General features: G+C 39.7%; 1 protein-coding gene across 1 annotated transcript; it reads right to left on the reverse strand.

Annotated features, from left to right (window-relative positions):
• Nucleotides 1–6558: 6558 nt before the first annotated feature.
• Nucleotides 6559–17530, reverse strand: RB195_015033 (uncharacterized protein; the record flags this gene model as incomplete). The annotated part of the gene is made up of 14 exons (XM_064205550.1): nt 6559–6681; nt 6742–6870; nt 6942–7034; nt 7564–7683; nt 7750–8021; nt 8161–8263; nt 8334–8472; nt 11009–11120; nt 11194–11302; nt 11360–11398; nt 12983–13024; nt 13092–13169; nt 17254–17370; nt 17474–17530. 14 exons carry the CDS (start codon nt 17528–17530, stop codon nt 6559–6561), a joined length of 1533 nt encoding a protein of 510 aa, XP_064061431.1.
• Nucleotides 17531–18255: the final 725 nt, after the last annotated feature.

Consider the following 18255-nt stretch of genomic DNA (forward strand, 5'->3'; position numbering starts at 1 on the left):
TCTAGAAAATGTAAGTTGATCATCTTTCTGCAGACTCAAATGCAAAAAGCTGTGTGGTCTGGAAAGAACGCTTTTTATTGCACTGGAATACTTTCGTTATGATTTATAAATGTTTCTGTGGTCAGTATGGATGAGTGAGACAAAATTTTGTTCTTTTGGCTAACTCTCCCAATCTACAGCCCCATCTCTGGCTTTTTCTGTGGATTCCCTTACCACGCCAGATTCGTAGCATGTTGCCTTTAAGATCGACAATCTTAGCAAAATCACGGCCAGAATCTTCTTTCTCTTTAGCGTGATATAGATTTTCCTTAATGTAATACAAACTTAAATCTTGAGAAAGAATTTGCAGAAGAATTTGAAGTATTATAATTTACAACTATTAATAGTCCTCTGCTCATTTTGTTGAAAATTAATGCAGCCGACGTCCTCTATGTACAGACTATTTTCAACGAAGAAGAAAACGAAACAGGAGGTCGGCAAGGCAGATAGTAAGGATAAAGCGCAAGCCCATCTTTTTTATTCAACGTGAAACAAGAATGATGGAATGATTCGTGATCCCTGGAATGTCCGAAAGAGAATATCGTACGACAGAAAGGAATGAGACGAGTGATAAGACACGGTCAGTAATTTATCGTGTAAATAGCAGTGATACATCAGGAACACATTAAAGAGCCTGGGAAAAATGCGATTGAATTCCAGTGAATGTTAATTAGCTTAATAAAAAGTTTTAACGAGGCGGCAAGAAGTTTTCCGAGTGGAGTAAGTGCAAAAGATTCAGATATTCAATGGAACTTTTTATCACAAATCAATAGCAGAGAATCATCGGGCACATCTGCCATTTAACCTTCATAGTGAAGGATCGGCATTGACAGCAAACGAACAGGCCATCGATGTACGGAAAAACTGCAGAAGAACAAACAAATTAAGCACATTTCCTTGACCTTCCCCTGGGTTGGCAATTTTTCTGGTCATCGAAGTCCAACGCAGCACGGACCGAAAGGAATTTCAAATTTGCTAATCCTCTAACTATCATAATAATGTCCTGCAACGAATCCTGCAACAGCAATGTCGGACAGGTGAAGATTTAATTTTTGTGCTGTTTTCTTCTGTTAGAGCGGTTGTTACGCACTCCTTTTAAATTCTGAGGTTCAAATGTTTTATTTAACCTTGAGAGTTGAAAATTTGTTTGGATATGTTCATAGCTGTTCAGAGAAGCTTTGGATCCTTATGGAAACTGTTTGGACTTATTGTACATAATGTAGAGAGATATGTAAATATTTATCTTGTGAAAGGAGAGTAAATCTGCAAAATTCTCGCTGAATAATCCTGAACTCATTTCGAATAGATTTATGCGGATGAAATATTCGTCTTGCTTTCAATTTCTCAGTACGATCACACACTTATCTGGAAAACCGAACAATCTCCGCCGAAATAGGTGGATTAGAATATAAATGAGGGACTTATCCGAAATTGGAGTCAAATAAAGACTAAACGGCTACATCTGCTACATTTTCATAGTTTTCTTTTGAACGAGAACAACCAAAAATGTTCATTTCTTGAATAAGAAGTGATTTGCAATAGTGCCTCCTAAATTTTCGCTGTTCTCCGTCTATCTGCTTTTTTTTGTTGTTTATTCAAGGATACATATGTGATCCGTTTTCTTCCAATTAAAAATCGGTCAGAGACGACATTCTCGATACAATCGCCCAAAATGTTGCGCCGGAGAAATGAGTTGGATATAAATGATGGTATGAATCTAGTGGCGTTTAGGTCTTCGGAAAAGTTTCGAACAGCGCTTATGCGCCTTGTTTTAGTACTACAAGGATTTCTCAATGGATTGCTTAAGTTCTACACTGAGACAAAAAAAAAACGCCTAATCTGCTAGACTACTATTCCGTACTGATCTCCTTTACCTGAGTTAAGTTGCTCGAAAATGTTTACAGAATGCTACTCAACTTTGACAAAAAGTATCGCAGCTAAAAAAAAAGCTAAAAATGAAAGACATTTACTTCTCTTGTTTCCTATGGCATTGATCAATGTCATTATGTATGCTAAAATACAGCAAGAAAGGTTTTCATGATGAAATGTAAAATACAGCAAGAAGTGGCGAATTTCAGAGTATGTTTACAAAAAACATAGAAAAGAGTTTTCTGGCATGTTTCTGCAAAATAAGAATAGAAAAATCGTTGAATGAGAACAGTGAAACATGTGAAGGAGTGTATAAGTTCATGTATGTTATGGTGATCGCGGATGTAATACGCGAATTGGAGACATCTCGGAGCGAAGGAGAGAATCGAAGAATGAGGACACTGCGCAAGTGATAAACAGCGAAACACAGTATCGATAACAGACATTGTGGAGATCCAGAGAGAGCGAAAATGGGAGCGTTGGAGCAGCAGTAAATGCTCCTGGAGGGAAATAAAAGATATTAAAGAAAATTGATTGGAGAAGTTCTTAAGGGATTAAGTGTCGTGTTTGATTTGAGGTGAGCTGCAAAATATAAGATAGAAGCGCAGAAAGTGTGAACAAGCAAAAAGCTCTATAGAAATATCATATGGCAGGTTGCAATATTTTTAAAAACATTTACGTACATAAAGTTATTCTTCAATTCTTTCTTCGTTACTAGCGAACATCATGGCATCTATACGTGTAAGCTGTGATTGATATGTAGTGATGAGTGTGCAGAGAGAGTAGAAATTATTTTTACTGCGAGTCATTCTTTCCATTCACACGATTCCAGTGCATCTACATATTTGTAAAACCAAGCATCGACAGCTATTCTCACCATAGATAAACGTAAACATCACACAAACATTTATAGATTAGTTGTTCGCCTGAAATGGAAACTCTGCTACTTTGCGACATTTGTGACTTATTTGATTTTATTAAGCGACTTTCACTTCTAATAGTTTCAAATTTATATTTAAAAAAATGGTCTCGCTAAATAATAGAACTCAAGAAGATCTGGTAGTAAATGGAAGAAACCGTACATTTGTTCTTTTTGTTCCAGTTTGGAATTCGTTGCTGAGAGAAGATTTGATGGTCGGATCGCCAATAGTTCTTTTATGACATTCCACTTTTTTTATTTCAGAAAACAATGAATCGAAATCCAAACAGAGGGCAGAATCGCTACTTTCCCGTCGATGTCTACTTTTTGTGCTAAAAGAGTGTACTTATCAGTAGATCAGAAGAGTAGATTCCACAGGTTTGCGTTGTTGTTAGCAAAAGTGATTTGTTAACGTCTCAAACTTTGCTGATTCTTGGGTGATCTGACTCAAATAATTACCTTGAGAATTTTTTTTTTAATTTAGGAAAGAAATCCGTTTTATAGCAACTGTACTGAGCTTCCTGTTTCAACGTACCACGAATTTCGGTAAGCACCATACTGTCACTCACGATACTGTCTTTAACGGCATCACCCCACGAATCTGAGGTGGTACGGATTTCAGGTAAAGTATTCGTATACGGGATCGTAGATTATGAAGATGGGGGTGATTCCGTCCATTTTTTCCTAATTGCCGTAAAATAACGGCCCGGAAGATGCGGCGTGTGCACAAGGCTGGCGCACCCCAATCGAACTCCTTGAAGAAAATAGCGAGCCAGAACGCTCGAAGCCGTACCTCCCGGGGCGTTTCTTACGGCAAATAGGAAGAAGTGGACGGAATCACCCTTCTCTCCATAATCTACGATCCCGTATACGAATACTCCACCTGAAATCCGTACCACCTCAGATTTGTGGGGTGATGCCTTTAATATCCACGAATAGTAATATACTAAAGATACCGTATTATTTGTTATTTATTTATTCTTTATATGACAATTCATGCGTTTACGAATGCAGTATACAATGAACAAGTAGCACAAATAACACCAGCAACGTGCATACATAGGTTATTGAATAGAAATGAAGAAGCCTCTAATCACTTGCTTGCTTAAGGAATCTGTTAAAAGCTTTCTTAAACACTGAAAGCTTAGAGGGTGTTAGTATTTTCTTGGACATAATTGAGTAGTCCGAGCGAGCTCTGTTATCCAAAAAGTTCTTCTACACATAATACGCCCGCCGGATTACTTTTCACTTGGAATTTTTTTCTTTTCACTGTCCACATTGTAAGTGGATTGACAGGGTATTCATGTAAGAACTTTTTAAATTATGATCGTTAAACAGGTTATGAGAGTATTATTATTATTTATTTGTATTATACATTAACTCTTATTATTATAACAGGCTATGAGAATATTATTATTCATTTATATTATATTTTAATGTAATTTATTTTAGTACTTTCCAATCAATCACGGAAGAATTGTGTGCCAATATCTCTTCAAATCAATACGTATTTCATTCAACGCGTGTATTATAGTGAACATTTTACTTTTTTTAATCCCTTCAGTGCGATCCAATGTCTTGCACGTTGAGTTCTTATTGAAACATGTCTAAACTGCCTACTGACTGTCAAAATGCTTCGTAATTCATTCAAATTTCAGATTACTTCAGGAAGATGAAGCTCTCTCCTGCGCTGTTAGAAGCGAAATTTGTTTGGTCCTCATTCCGGTCGCACGAATAACAAATGGCAAAAATAAAGTCATTAGTTCAAATTTATCTGTGACCCAAATCCTACCAACATTCTGCATGCCGGTGGCCTCAATGTTGCAATATACAAAGTTAATGAAATAAGGAGGGTAGGAAGCAAAAGCTTTGTTTCCTAACCTTATTATTTCTGCTTCTTCGGACCCTTTCATTCTTCAGATACATCCACCGTCTCGAAGAAGGATTTGGAACGAGCAGACAACAGTGTGCTCCTAGAATAAGTTCGGAAGACTTTCGTTGCGCTCAAAATTGTCTTCTCACTACAATGCTCCAAATCACGCGAAATATATACTGCACATCGAATGTAACTCACGTCGTACTTCTCAAAGAAGTCTGAACGTCTGGATGAACCTGGACTTGAGACTTTTCGTGGTGTTCGGTTCGCTCGATTTCAGCAACCAATGAAAACTAACAGTAGCGACATTTACAGTAAAATCAGACTTTTTTCTACCAATGCTCTCTTCAATTTTTCTTCTTTAAAAATTCAACCATAGATAGAAGATTTAAGTTGGAAGAATAGATGGAAGATGGTTTTCTTCCTAAACGCGTCACTTATGCATCTGGAGAACATTCAAACTTGATTGTACACCTGTATTTCTTTAAAACCTCTACAATTTGGGAATATTATTCAAAGTATGAGCTCTTTTCTTTCACATCAATTAGCACAGACTGATGATGTAATGATACACGCATACACATACACACACCTGACAGATCAAGCCCCCATTATAATATAGCATGATCGTGACCATGATCGCGATAATGTCTCGGAGGATGGCTTTTGCATTAGATAAGACAAACCTAGAAAAATTCTCTGTGATTCTATTACAGCTAGTTTTTTTTTTTGTTCCTTGGGGAACTGCTGGGGGTCTTCCGGTTTCACGTGCTCGACTTATGCCGTATTGTATTCACGTCACCATCTTTGATTATTTCAAACGTGAAGTTTAAGAGCTGCCATCTTTTTATTCTTCATTTGAATTCATTATTCTTTATTGCTGATCGTTATTGGTATTTATTTAATTCTTTATTGATTCACCTTATTACTGCTGCGCATGTGATTTGTATGAGTGATGGAGTTGCCTATACGGGTGAGTTCAGACCTTTGGCGAAAATGTAACTCGCGCAGCAGGAATGATGAGATCCACGGCTTTCTCCGCATTGTCTCGCTGTTTAGAACACCCAGCTATACCCGTCTTGCCACACATGGGTCTATCTAACGCTACAATTCCTCAAAGTGGCATTTTTTTGCGACAACCAGATAATTTTTGTCCATTACATTTTCTTCGTTTGTTCATCACTCTCCTTCTGGGATGAACCTATGCTACGTTCAGATCCCATGAAACAACCAGTCAAACAAGTTTCATATCGATTCTGCTGCGATTCACATATTTCCTATGTATTCTATGATTGAGAACGAAAAGTTGATTTCCTTTGATTAATAGTAAAATTCGGCAGGAATCAACTACTCCAAGGTGGTATGACACAACGTGTTGATTTAACAATTACTCGATCGCGTCAAGCAAATCTGTCAAAATAATACTTCTCTTGCTTAACATTTGTCGTGACGAGCTGGGACTGCTATGTCTCTAATCGAAGATGGTGGACTACCGGGAGAGACATGTTGTAGGATCGGAATAATAAATCTGAACATTTTGCTTGCTATAACATATCTTGCAGAAAATCTACGAACAATTTCTCATCATCCAATTTCACTCCAGCACTTTATAAGACTGTTTTATCCCTGAATCGGAGCCAAACAAAACGAATGCATATCGATTTATTCAGTGATGTTGCAGATCCGAACCCGTGTACAGTGTGCGACAGTGTGGTCTGTGCCGCTAAAATCTTGAAAAAGAAAAACTTAACAAAAGGTGCACAAACGGTTAGTTCAGAATAGTTATGCCTTAAGATTGTATTTGTATGGATCGGTCATTAAAAATGAAACTACACACTTGAAACCTAATTATTGGTCACCAAAATTTGATCATTGAGAGCATCTTGTCATGTTCTTTGAACTCATCTATTCCTGTCCAAATTTGTGCCGCTATCGAGTCAAATCTTGGCCTAGACTGAGGATCGTGGGCGAAGCAACTCTGCAAATCATTCTTTGTTTGAAATTATCCAGTCCCATAGATGTTATCAGTTGAACTAACTACTGTAATCGACCACATGTGTTGTGGATAGTGATCGGATTCATTATCCAATGTATTGCCACTTAGCACGTATTTTCTGACTTCTTTTGCGTTCATTTCAGCGTACGGTTCCTTGCCATCATGAAAGACCTGTTAATGAATAACTACCTTTCCGACCCACTTCTTTCTTTCCTTTTTTTTTAAAAGAACTATGGCTCTACCTCCCACATGAAAACGCCGAAACTCCACACATCCGTCTTCACAGTATACTCTCGTTTTTTAAGAGTTTCTGGAGCTAGATATCGTACAGGTACCTAAATGCAAGCACATTTTATAAAACAAGTCGAGATTTGGAACAGCAGATAACAAAAGATTTGGAAATAAGAAGCTACATCTTGCTGGATCCTGCCAAAATTTAAATAGGAGCAATTGTCACTGTCGAATTACAAAAGGGTGATTTTTAATATGATTTTTAATAATTCGGTCATCAGATGACCGTGCTGCCACTGCTAGACACGTGCTGTGAGGTGAATAGCTCAAATATCAGCATTAAATAGCATTTGATTCTGAGGTATGATATTCTTTTCTACTGGTAGCTATGAGGCCCAACAGTAAACTCAGGACTTTCTTTCTTGGGCGTTTGATCGGATTAATCACGTTCGATTTCACTTTTTCAGAATCTGAAGAAGGCGATATTGCCGAAACATTAGCCACGAATAGAGGATAGTAACAATCTCGTGCCCGGCTCAATTAAATAAATCAATTATTGAAACATTAACATCCCGAGGTTTCTCGAAAGTCGTATATGGAGACTGTTTCATGATTATCATACTTATATGTGACCTTTTTTAGTGTCTTTTCCTTCTTCTGTGTTCCCACGATACTAAGTCCAAAATCGGAAATTTTTGCAACATCATTTTTCCCAATAAGACAGTTTCTAGCCGCAACATCTCGGTGAATAATCTGGAAAATTAGAATTTTTGGAAACTTTTAAAAGAGAATCTATCGCATAGTACGATGAACACCCACTCCTTGTTCTGACAAGTACTGAAGTCCAAGTGCAGCTCCGTGACAGTACTTGATGCGAGTGAATATAGTTGGGCCCGGCTTTGCTTGTATAGCATCGAGAACGGAACCGCCGGTAAAATGAAATGAATGGAAGAATTGAATAATGTTAAAATGTATAATAAAGCGGACAAAAATGTGCGTGGTGATAGTATCAGAGTCAAATTTGAATAAGGGAAGTGGAAGCTTCCTATTCCTTCGAACCATGTCAACGCCAGAGCCACCGGACTGGGGTTCTGTTAACGTCGCAGGCTATCTTGTATTACTAGCATAGATAAGAATCGATAATGTTTCTCAAGACGACGCAATTCTTTCCAAAACGTTCTGTCCATTCCAAGTAAAAAATCAGTAAGGTAAGATTGCTTATGTTGGTACCTTGTGCAAACTCCATTACTATCATCACAGGCTCCTCGTTCGATGCGACACCGATCAGCATAATCACGTTTGGGTGAACAAGTCGCTTCATGAGCATGGCTTCCTACGAAAAAGACACATCGATCAATTTTGTGCGATAATCATACTATCGAATATGTCCAAAAAAGCCTAACTCTAAACAGCTTCTCATTTTCCTCTGAAGAAATCGATCCAATGATTGTCTTTATAGCCACATCCTTTGACTCTATCAATCCACAGCGAAGTATGCCCTTGTAGACATCACCGAATGCACCATCGCCGAGCTTTTTTGTCCTAGATCGATGCGAATAAAAGTGTCCAACACATGGTGCTTCACAAACTATGCCAGTTCGAGGAATTTACGCTCTGTTTGTCCTTCAATAAGGATATGTGAGACAAAAAAAAGAAAAGAAATGTAAAGTAAGGCAAATACCCAAATTTACTGTGTGTGTGTGTGTGTGTGTGTGTCATATTTTTGCTATATTATCTGCGATCGTTTTATTCTATTATAATCACTTATCATTATTATTTACGAATGAAGTACATATTTTGCGATTGATAAAATTGCGAATGTTGCGAATATTATATATAGTTATCACTTTGCTATTTTTCATATCGCTCGTGAATTGTTGATTTTAAAAGCATCAAGTAAAGGTTTAATCACCCACATTTGAGGTTACACGCCCGCGTGGCACGAGTTGTGAGTTCGGTTAACCCAGTTGCGGTGCAGGGATAGCAAGCCTCTGCAAGCTTGCAGTTTTCTGCCTTAAGCTCCAGTATTTGCGCCTCGCATTTCAATTCGCCATATCGCAAGTTACTTTGATAGAAATACTCGATGTCATTGTGAACGATCAGCTGCAAGGAATCGATGAATTTTTTGCCGCGATTCGCGAAATCCGTTCTAGCTGTCTCAATATGGAGTGAGGGCAGAAGGAAAGCATCAATGTCCGAATCTTGGAAACGGTGCAGTTTGTAAGCGCCACTGTAGCGGACATGAAGGAACAAATGGAGCGGACCAGAGCAAACCAAGTCCTCGGTGAGCCGCAGCCAGCAACTTGCAGTGCAACACTAGTGGACAACTTCTCGCAGACGGTAGAGAGTTGCCAGATGGCAACCGACGAGAAGGATCGTGGTGAAAGTTCCGAACAGGCGAAAATTGCGAGTAATGCAGAGTATATGGAAGCGGTAGAGATGGAATACGAAAAGGCGAGAGACGACCCGAAAGAAGCGGCGATTCGCGCAGAGATCAAATCGCTGGAAACGGAACTCTCGAACATCCAAAAGCGCCTTCGAGAACTGACGAGGAAGCGAACCTGTAGGCAGCGAGAGTATGAGGCAGGAGTTTACCGCACTGAAGAAAGGAAGATGAGATGTGTCTTCTGCGGTGAGCAAGGATTGCACTACTCTGACTCCTGCAGTAAGATGCGAACCGGCGCAGAGAGAAGAGGCTTCCTGAGAAGATGTGGCAGATGTTTTAATTGTTTGGAGCTGCACTGCGAAGGTGGCTACCAGTGCGTAAAGTACCGGATACCCTGCTTCCATTGCAAAGAAAGAGGACACCATTCGGCCACATGCGAACTACCGGAGACCTCAGTGCAAACGGGAGTGGAGAAGCTGCAGTGCGAGTTGGCGATTGACGACATCTTCAGGAGGCTCCGTCAGCTCCGAAAAATGGACAGCGAGAAAAGTTAAAGGAATTGTAAGAAAGGTGGCGAAGATACGACAAGAAGAACCCTGTGGGGGGGAGTATCGCGGAAGAACGCGATTCAAATGTTTTGCCCACGTTCCCAAAACATCCTGCCATTACTGAGGAGATAAAGCATATCAGAGAAATATCAACGCAGATGTTTTGGGAACCTCGTCCAGCACAGTATAAAAGGGAATGATAAATGCGCAAATGCGAATAGCGATGCTACGAAGGTCTCCTATCTCTTTTCTTATTTGCGCGATTGTTTTCTCCATGTATTTCTTTTGCGATTGCCTATTCAATATTGTTTATCATCCTTATATTTGAAATATATTATGCATCATATTTTTGCTATATTATCTGCGATCGTTTTATTCTATTATAATCACTTATCATTATTATTTACGAATGAAGTACATATTTTGCGATTGATAAAATTGCGAATGTTGCGAATATTATATGTAGTTATCACTGCTATTTTTCATATCGCTCGTGAATTGTTGATTTTAAAAGCATTAAGTAAAGGTTTAATTACCCAAGTTTGAGGTTACACGTCCGCGTGGCACGAGTTGTGAGTTCGGTTAACCCAGTTGCGGTGCAGGGATAGCAAGCCCCTGCCATTTTATACCCTAATTTTACAGCAAATGCCATTATTATAGATTTTTATTGATCATTGAAGGCGTGCGAAGCGAAGAACACCACAACAAACCTGACGTCCGGCCTTAGCCAGGCATTCAGACCCGATGATGTATAACGAACGTCAAAAGATGCCCAAAAGGTTTGGTGTAATGCAGTTTTGATTAAGAGAATACAGCATGAAGAGGGAATTTGAGTCGAGTAGAGAAGAGGATGAGCCACAAAAAGCAAGAGACATTCTGATGGGGTGTCATCGAAAAGTTTTACGGGCTTACTGGGATCATCATCCGTACATCAGTATGCTCTGCATCCTATGATCAATTTGTATATCTGTATGGAATTCTTAAGTGGGATATGACAAGTTTCTGTTTTTTTTTCCCTTGGTCTTTTGCAGTATCTTTTTCTGAGTTTGAATTAGCATTTGCCATTTAATCAGTCAACGCATTAAGCGGAGAGTTTAGGATTTGAATTAACAGGAAACCAGCTGTCTTTCCTATGAAAACTCACTTCACAATCTGTTCATGGTTCAATTGCCATTCAGCTCGCTTAACCGCTTTCTTGATAATCGTTCCATCTTCATCTAACGGTATGCGATATCTCCGATGGTATTCGATCAAACCTGTATGAATATTTTTGTCAAAATTAGTATCGCATACCATATACTATCAAGCACTAAGCACCAACGTTCTTACCCGAAACCCACTTGAAACCGTACAGTCTCACATAGTATAGCTTCGCACGTCGGCTATATTTAATGTGTATATGTCTAAGTTCATTCTCATCACGTTGTTTCTTCTCTTCCTTAACATGGAAAGAGTAACGATGGCAGGAAACTCTTCGAAGAAAAGTTCATGCTACCTCCATTTCTTCTTCAGTCTTCTCTTGCGCCTTTTCCTTCTGAAACGTGTTCGTTAAATGGTATATGTGTTATTTAATAATTTAGGAGTTGACAACCTTGAATATTCTAGAAACCAGAAACCGGAAGAGATACTTTTTTCATAGCCACGGTACTGCCATAAGTAGTTAAAAGTCAAGTTACACAAAGTAGATAGCGAGAAAACCCTCAGGGTACACTAAACCGTCAGGTGTTTAAGATTTTCAGAAAGGCAACCCAAATTCACGTTGAACAAGGCAACTAAGTCCTTGCGATATCTATCTCACAGGTACAAAAATGTATGTGCACGTAAAAACTAAAATCTCAAATGATTGCTAACATTGTGTAGTTGTACATATTGGGCTGGGGCAGAAGCCTATTCCTTTCAATATTTCTTATGACCCCACATTTCTTAAGTATATTCATGTGTGTAATGGTTAAGCGAGTGCGGGTGGTGCAGCTTTTAGACTTTTATCGCTCACACTGTCATGCATCAGAATCCTCCTTACGTGTGCGAGAGTATAGAGTAAAAGCGTAACTCCAACGAATCCCACCTTCGCTGCTTCTTCCCCCTCTGTGACAATTCTGACTTGAACGCAAACAAGGACAACAAAATAGCTCATGGTGTACAACGTGGCTCGTCAACAATGGCGAAACTTTGACCATTTGTTAAGTACGAATTAACAACGAAATCAGCGAAATCCACTGGTCGAATTCTGCATAGTCACTGAGCAAGGGTGTAGATCTGAGGATCCACTTACTTCCTCCACCAAACATGCCTCCAATACACGAAATTTTGAGACAAGGGAGGCTAACCTCATTTTTTATCTACATCAAGTGGTTTCAGTAAGTCAATCCAGTGCGCTTGGGACGATATGCATAGATTAGACTGCATAAACTACTTTTTGCAGGTCATTTTGGAAGAAATTTGAAATTTTACATCCTACTACCCTGCTATCCCATCTGTATCAGTTCGCGCGAATTTGATAACAATATTCGATGTGATAGGTGAATCGCATCCTTCTACTTTTCCAAATTATTTTAGCGTAGAATAATGTGATCATTAACATTACGGTTTTGAAGATATGAGTCCTACACCAAAACACGTTAACCGTTAGTTGCTAGATAGGAGGTTTTGTGTATTGTGTTTGTTTTCGTCCAGTCTCTGCTCACTTCATTGTCTCGCCGGGATCTCACACTGTTAGACCCGTTGTCCCTACTTTAGTTATCCCCAACGGCAGTCACCAAGTTCATGTAATACCAGCTATCAGCAGGTAACAAATGCACTTAAATCAATAGAATCGATATATAGTAAGATTAGCAGGCGGAAGGGCTTGCAGGTGAAAAGTAGCCTATCGTCTGTATTCTATCCTTAGGTGGGTTCGGCAAAGTTGGGACGGAATCGATGCATCTGCTGAGATATGTATAACTTATGATTTTTAGTGTGGTGATGATGATCACTTCACTTTACGCTAGCACAACATGGAAGAGAGGAGCAGAATAAGAGGTCCGCCACTTTGAATAATGTTGGTGCATTGTTGCGCAGTCATTATAGCAGCAAATAGCCAGCATAGACAGCTAATAATAAATATCAACATTAACAAAACCTCTGTCGCTTCATTTTTCCGGACGGAGATTATAAAGTATTCCTGCAAAAGGTTTATCCTAAAAATGTGTCTTACAATAAATTCGTATAAATAGTGAGTGGGAACATACTGGCGCGGATGACTTCTTTTCTACTCTGACTGCCTGCCTAACCAGAAAATCTCCCACCTTAGTCAGTAGATCATAAGCCTGAAATGTGGGTATTGTCAGTGCTCCTTCTCACATGGACGTTCCTTTTACTCTGCAAATTTTAATATTATAGTGCTTAAAGGTAGCATACCACGAAATTGAGGTGGTGCGGATTTCAGGTGGAGTATTCATATACGGGGTCGTAGACTATGGAGACGGTGATAGTTCCGCTCATCTCTCCCTGCATCACAGTAAGGGACGCTACGGTTGCAAAGGTGGAGCGTTGGAGTAGATGGCATCGTACAAAACAGCATTCAGGGGCCGGCTGTTTGCAGTGATTCAGGGAGAAATGTGCGGAACCACCCCGGTCCTCATAATCTATGACTCCGTATACGGGTACTCCACTTGAAATCCGTACCACCCCAGATTCGTGGTATATTGCCTTTAACTAAGGAATTGTGTCGGAAATTCACCTTATTTAGCCACTCGGCTTTTGACTGGAAAGAGAAACAACAGAAAAAGATAGAAATGTTAAATTCTCAACAAATTGATGGAAAATCTTCCGCGTTCCGTGGCATGATGCGCAAGGTGCTCACAAATTGGCCATTATTTTGACTCCATTGGTAAGGGTAGACCAGTAGGCGGGCTTGAGCGTAGTCGGAGCACTATCCTCCCAAAAACAATCCCACTCTTAGTATTGTCCATGTTCCATTGTACTTGAATCTTGTCATGGCGAATCCGTACCTTTTTTATTGATTTGTTTCAGCCCTGGCCAAGATTAGTGATTACCCTTAATAACAGCTAACATTTCGGCGTATCGCCTTTGTCAGAACCTGGAAAATCAAAGGCATCTGTAACTTATCCTCTCAAGCGCCTCATCAATTACAAAAAGCATTCAAACGATAATCGTACTTAATGAACGACACAGCGGCTAGCGCTTACCTCATATGTTGGTAACGTATCAGATCACCACGTACCACAATTATGAATCACAATGGTTTTTTATAGAACCCTTTTTATAGGAACCTAGCCCGCTCTGTAGATAAAACCAATTATATGGGTTTTTGTTATTTTAGTTGGATTTCAGATCTGTGTTTGGTGCTCGTCTCGACTCGATAGTTATTGTACTTTTCTTTGTTTGTTTGATTAAGATGTATGGATTAAGTTAGGTTAATAAGAGAACTTTGATGGCCGGGGCTTCGACAGTCAGGGTCTAGCTTGGGAAAAGAAAAGCCTAACTGCACAGATCTTGATATGGGGCTAGTTCGGCTGTGATTTCAATGCACTCTTCCTTTCTGTTCATTTTAGGACTTTTGGCGATTATCCAAGATCTAGTGTTCTGCGTGCTATGATCTCAGACTCGATAGATATAATTGTAACTTTTACCTCTTGATGACATTTCGGGGTTTTGATGACATGTACTACGGTGTGTTCCGAGTGTAGAAGAGAGTTTAGATTGCTTACGCTGCACCAGGCCTAATTAAAGATGTATGGATTAAGCATTAGGCAGATCATGACACTAATAAAAGAATGCCTAAATTGCTCCATTATCTGATGGTCGGAATAGCACTATCGACAAGTCAAGGGCCTAGCTATGGGAAAAAAGTTAGCACCCATTCTTGCCGTTGTTTTTACGTCCAAAATCGAAAAGCCTACTAAAGAAAACAATTATTGAAGCACTAACATGCCGAGGTTTATCGAAAGTCGCACATGGAGACTGTTGTATTACCCCAACATAGATTATTGTTGTGTTGTCTGCCCAACACAGGCAGAATTGGGCACACCCAGGAAGAAAGAAAGAAACGTGGTCCGTAAATGTAGCCCAAAAGGTGACAATATCGAATGGGTACCCGACTGTAGACTGTGGTGCGCGATAAGCCCGACATCCCTTGAGAAGACCCAAAGTAGTGGATGGCCCAGAAAGGATTCATTTCTCTCTGGCTTAGATATCTGATGATTTGAGCAAAGCGGTGCGGTGTGGTCGGCGCCAAATGGGCTTACAGAAGGACGCGAGCGTTATAGAAATACCAAACCTTAAGTGTCAGCTGGTACGCAATCGTGCATATGACCGACTCAATTTGACTTTGCACAACTCCCAGCTGCGTGGCATGCCAACATGGTACAGGCACAGGTATGGATTGCATGGTGTCAGAAGTGTTGTTTAGTACCAAATGCAGGTTGTGTGGCGACGATTGCATGGGGGAAACGGGACGGACTCTCTGCGTTTGGGTTAAGGAGCATCTACATGGACTCGTGGAATCCAAACTCTTTACAAAACTCGGAGCACCCCGTAGAATATGTCATCAAAACTCCGAAATAGAGATAGAAGTTACTACCTTATCTTTCGAGTCTGAGATCATAGCGTGCAGAACACTAGAGACATTTTGGATAATCGCAAAAAATTCTAACGAGAACAAAAAAGATGAGTACATTGCGTTCCTATAAAAAATCCTTGTGATTCATAATTGTGGTAGGTGGTGATCTGATACGTTACCAACATATGAGGAAAGCACTAACCGATGTGTTGTTCATTGAGTATAATTATCGTTTCAATGCTTTCTGTAATTGATGAGGCGCATGAGAGGATAAATTACTGATAGCTTTGATTTTCCAGGCTCTGACGAGGGCGATATCGCCGGAATGTTAGCTGTTATTAAAGATAACTAGTAATTTTGGCCAGGGCTGAATTTTTTCAGTTTTATTCTTCCTCAACCATTCATTCCCATAATACTCGATTTTATCCCAAGGTAAAGCATCGGCCTCTTACGACCCCCTTAGCTTCATCCTCCCTTACAAAAGCTGTTCTGGGTAAATCCCAAGGAACGGTTGACCCTGCCAATAAAGAATATCACTACTAATGCCCCTGATCGACTGTCCTTGAATCTTGGCTGTTGAATACTTAGATTCTTCATTAAACTTCATGAGCTGGAGACAAAAACCGGTACTCATCTTTGCTAACAGCGTTTCGGCATCATCACTTTCATCGAAGTCTAGAATAGTTAAAGCCATTCGCGATTTGTCCTTTCAAACTCTTCAGCTCCTTACAAAATTCATTCATACTGTGTAGAGAGTTAACACGCAACACGTCAAACGGTCCTAAATTTTACATGCTGAGAATGGTAATCTGATATATCACCACAGCTACCAACTACAAGGATTCTTTTAAGGAGCCCCAGCGGCCCCAGTAGTAGATCGATTTCTTCAAAAATGTTCCAAAACGCTTCTGGAATTCCGCGTCTCGTGATCTCGAGCCCGAGTGAATGAATGAGTTCGCATCTCTAAATCCTATATGGAGTTTTCCTTATGAACCCAACAAGAAGTTCCAAGATGTGTGGGAAGCTTCGATATCTTTGAACCCATCCAGATACTCCTTTACCCAGGAGATACATTTGACTTTCTGTTTTTCCTATATTATCGCCCCCACACGACCTGCTCGATCCGATTATCCGCTTCTTATACCATGTAATCCTCCACTGTAAGAATAAACCGCAACACAATTGTGGAGAGCCGGTCCCTAGCGCCTCACTGATATCATTAACAATGTAAAGTATAAAAAACGAAATCTTCTCCGAAGCGTCGATGAGGTTGGTTTTCTTCGAAAGGGAAGCCTATATTGTCGGAAGGCGCGGCTTCTAGCCGGACATCCGCTGGCTACTGTTGCTTTATGAGTTAGTTTTGAGGAACATACTCTTTTCTGGGTGCCCGATCCAATCCTTGCCGTCATCATGTATTAATTATGTTAGGTACTACTCATAGAACACAATGTGCTTGAACGTTTACTGCAGTGTTTTAGGAGGTGCTCGAAGTGGCCACACAGGGACATATTTCGGTTATTATTATTTTACACTGTCTCTTCTTGCGTGTACCACGTGAACCAATAAATGTTGAGAGCAACGCGAGTGAGTCTCTCGAGGAAACCCAAGACAAGAGGACACAACACACATTCTCTCAGATTATTTTCCCAGGAGCATTCCCTGAAGTAAAAAGAATTCCTGTGAATATGGTCTTGGTTCTTTCTCTCTGTCTGTTCCATCGATGTTCAAATTCTACTGATTTGAATTCAACTGGGAAAAATGAAAACAGAAGGGCAAGACTAATCAAGCTGAATGTGAAGGCGGGCGGAAACTTATCTTACTCTTCTGACCTGCTCTTTTGGCAGAAACCCGTGGAAGTATTCTTCGTGCTTAACACTGTGAAGGCCTCCTGCTTCTGAATCTCGAATTTTTGTTATGTGGATCCGCCCATAATTCCTCTCATGCACCTGATGACAAGGGAATAAGTCTTTGTTGAATTTCGCTCTTTTCGCTCATGTATACTTGAGTTTCCTGTTCCTTACACATGTAAGCAGTGGTATAAAAACTCACATCTCGTTCTTTGAAATTATGGTTATCTAAAACTGGAGAATGCACTGATTCTATCATGACCGCACCACAGGAAATCTAGTAAGAAGTGAGTCACCTGTTAGTTTGCGTTTAGATGATTGGGCTTCTTAAAACACAAATAAGCAATATCAGTTAACTAAGGGGAAGAAATGAAGTCAAAGTACCAATGGAAAATAGAGTAGAATGGAGAAATCACAAACACTAAGCGGTGATCTATGAAAGTTTCGTCTTTGTAAATGGAAAATTGTACTCGCTCGAAGTTTGCTGTTTGTAAGTCTGATGAGAACTTATTACATTCTCCTTATCACACTATCAATCATGTTCCTTTCAAATTAGAGAAAAAGAAAAAAAACGCTACCAAATTTCTTATAAATTTACTTTTCAAAACTTTTCCAATGCAGCCACAACACTAAAATCTAAACGATTTAAGATGAGGTGTTGGAGACCTTTATAATTCGATGTCGAAGTTGACATTTTGGAGAGTTCACTATTAAACTCTAAACTCAACAAATTTTCTCGGTTACCTTTGCTTCAGCGGGAAGTAGGCTTTGTCTGTTAACTGAAAGCAATTTTCAACAAAACAAACCTTCTGAACTAGAGTTAATAGTGCGTAGTAGCGTACACCTCCAATTTTGCGATGCAGATTAGTCGTTTGTTCATACAGATACGTCAAACATTTTCGCTTAGATCACACATTTTTCTTCTTACAATATTTTCTTTTGGACTTTTCATAGATGGATTTCCATTTTTGCCTCGATCTGAGA

This window comes from Necator americanus, chromosome V (assembly GCF_031761385.1).
Source record: "Necator americanus strain Aroian chromosome V, whole genome shotgun sequence".
Taxonomy (NCBI): Eukaryota; Metazoa; Nematoda; class Chromadorea; order Rhabditida; family Ancylostomatidae; genus Necator; species Necator americanus.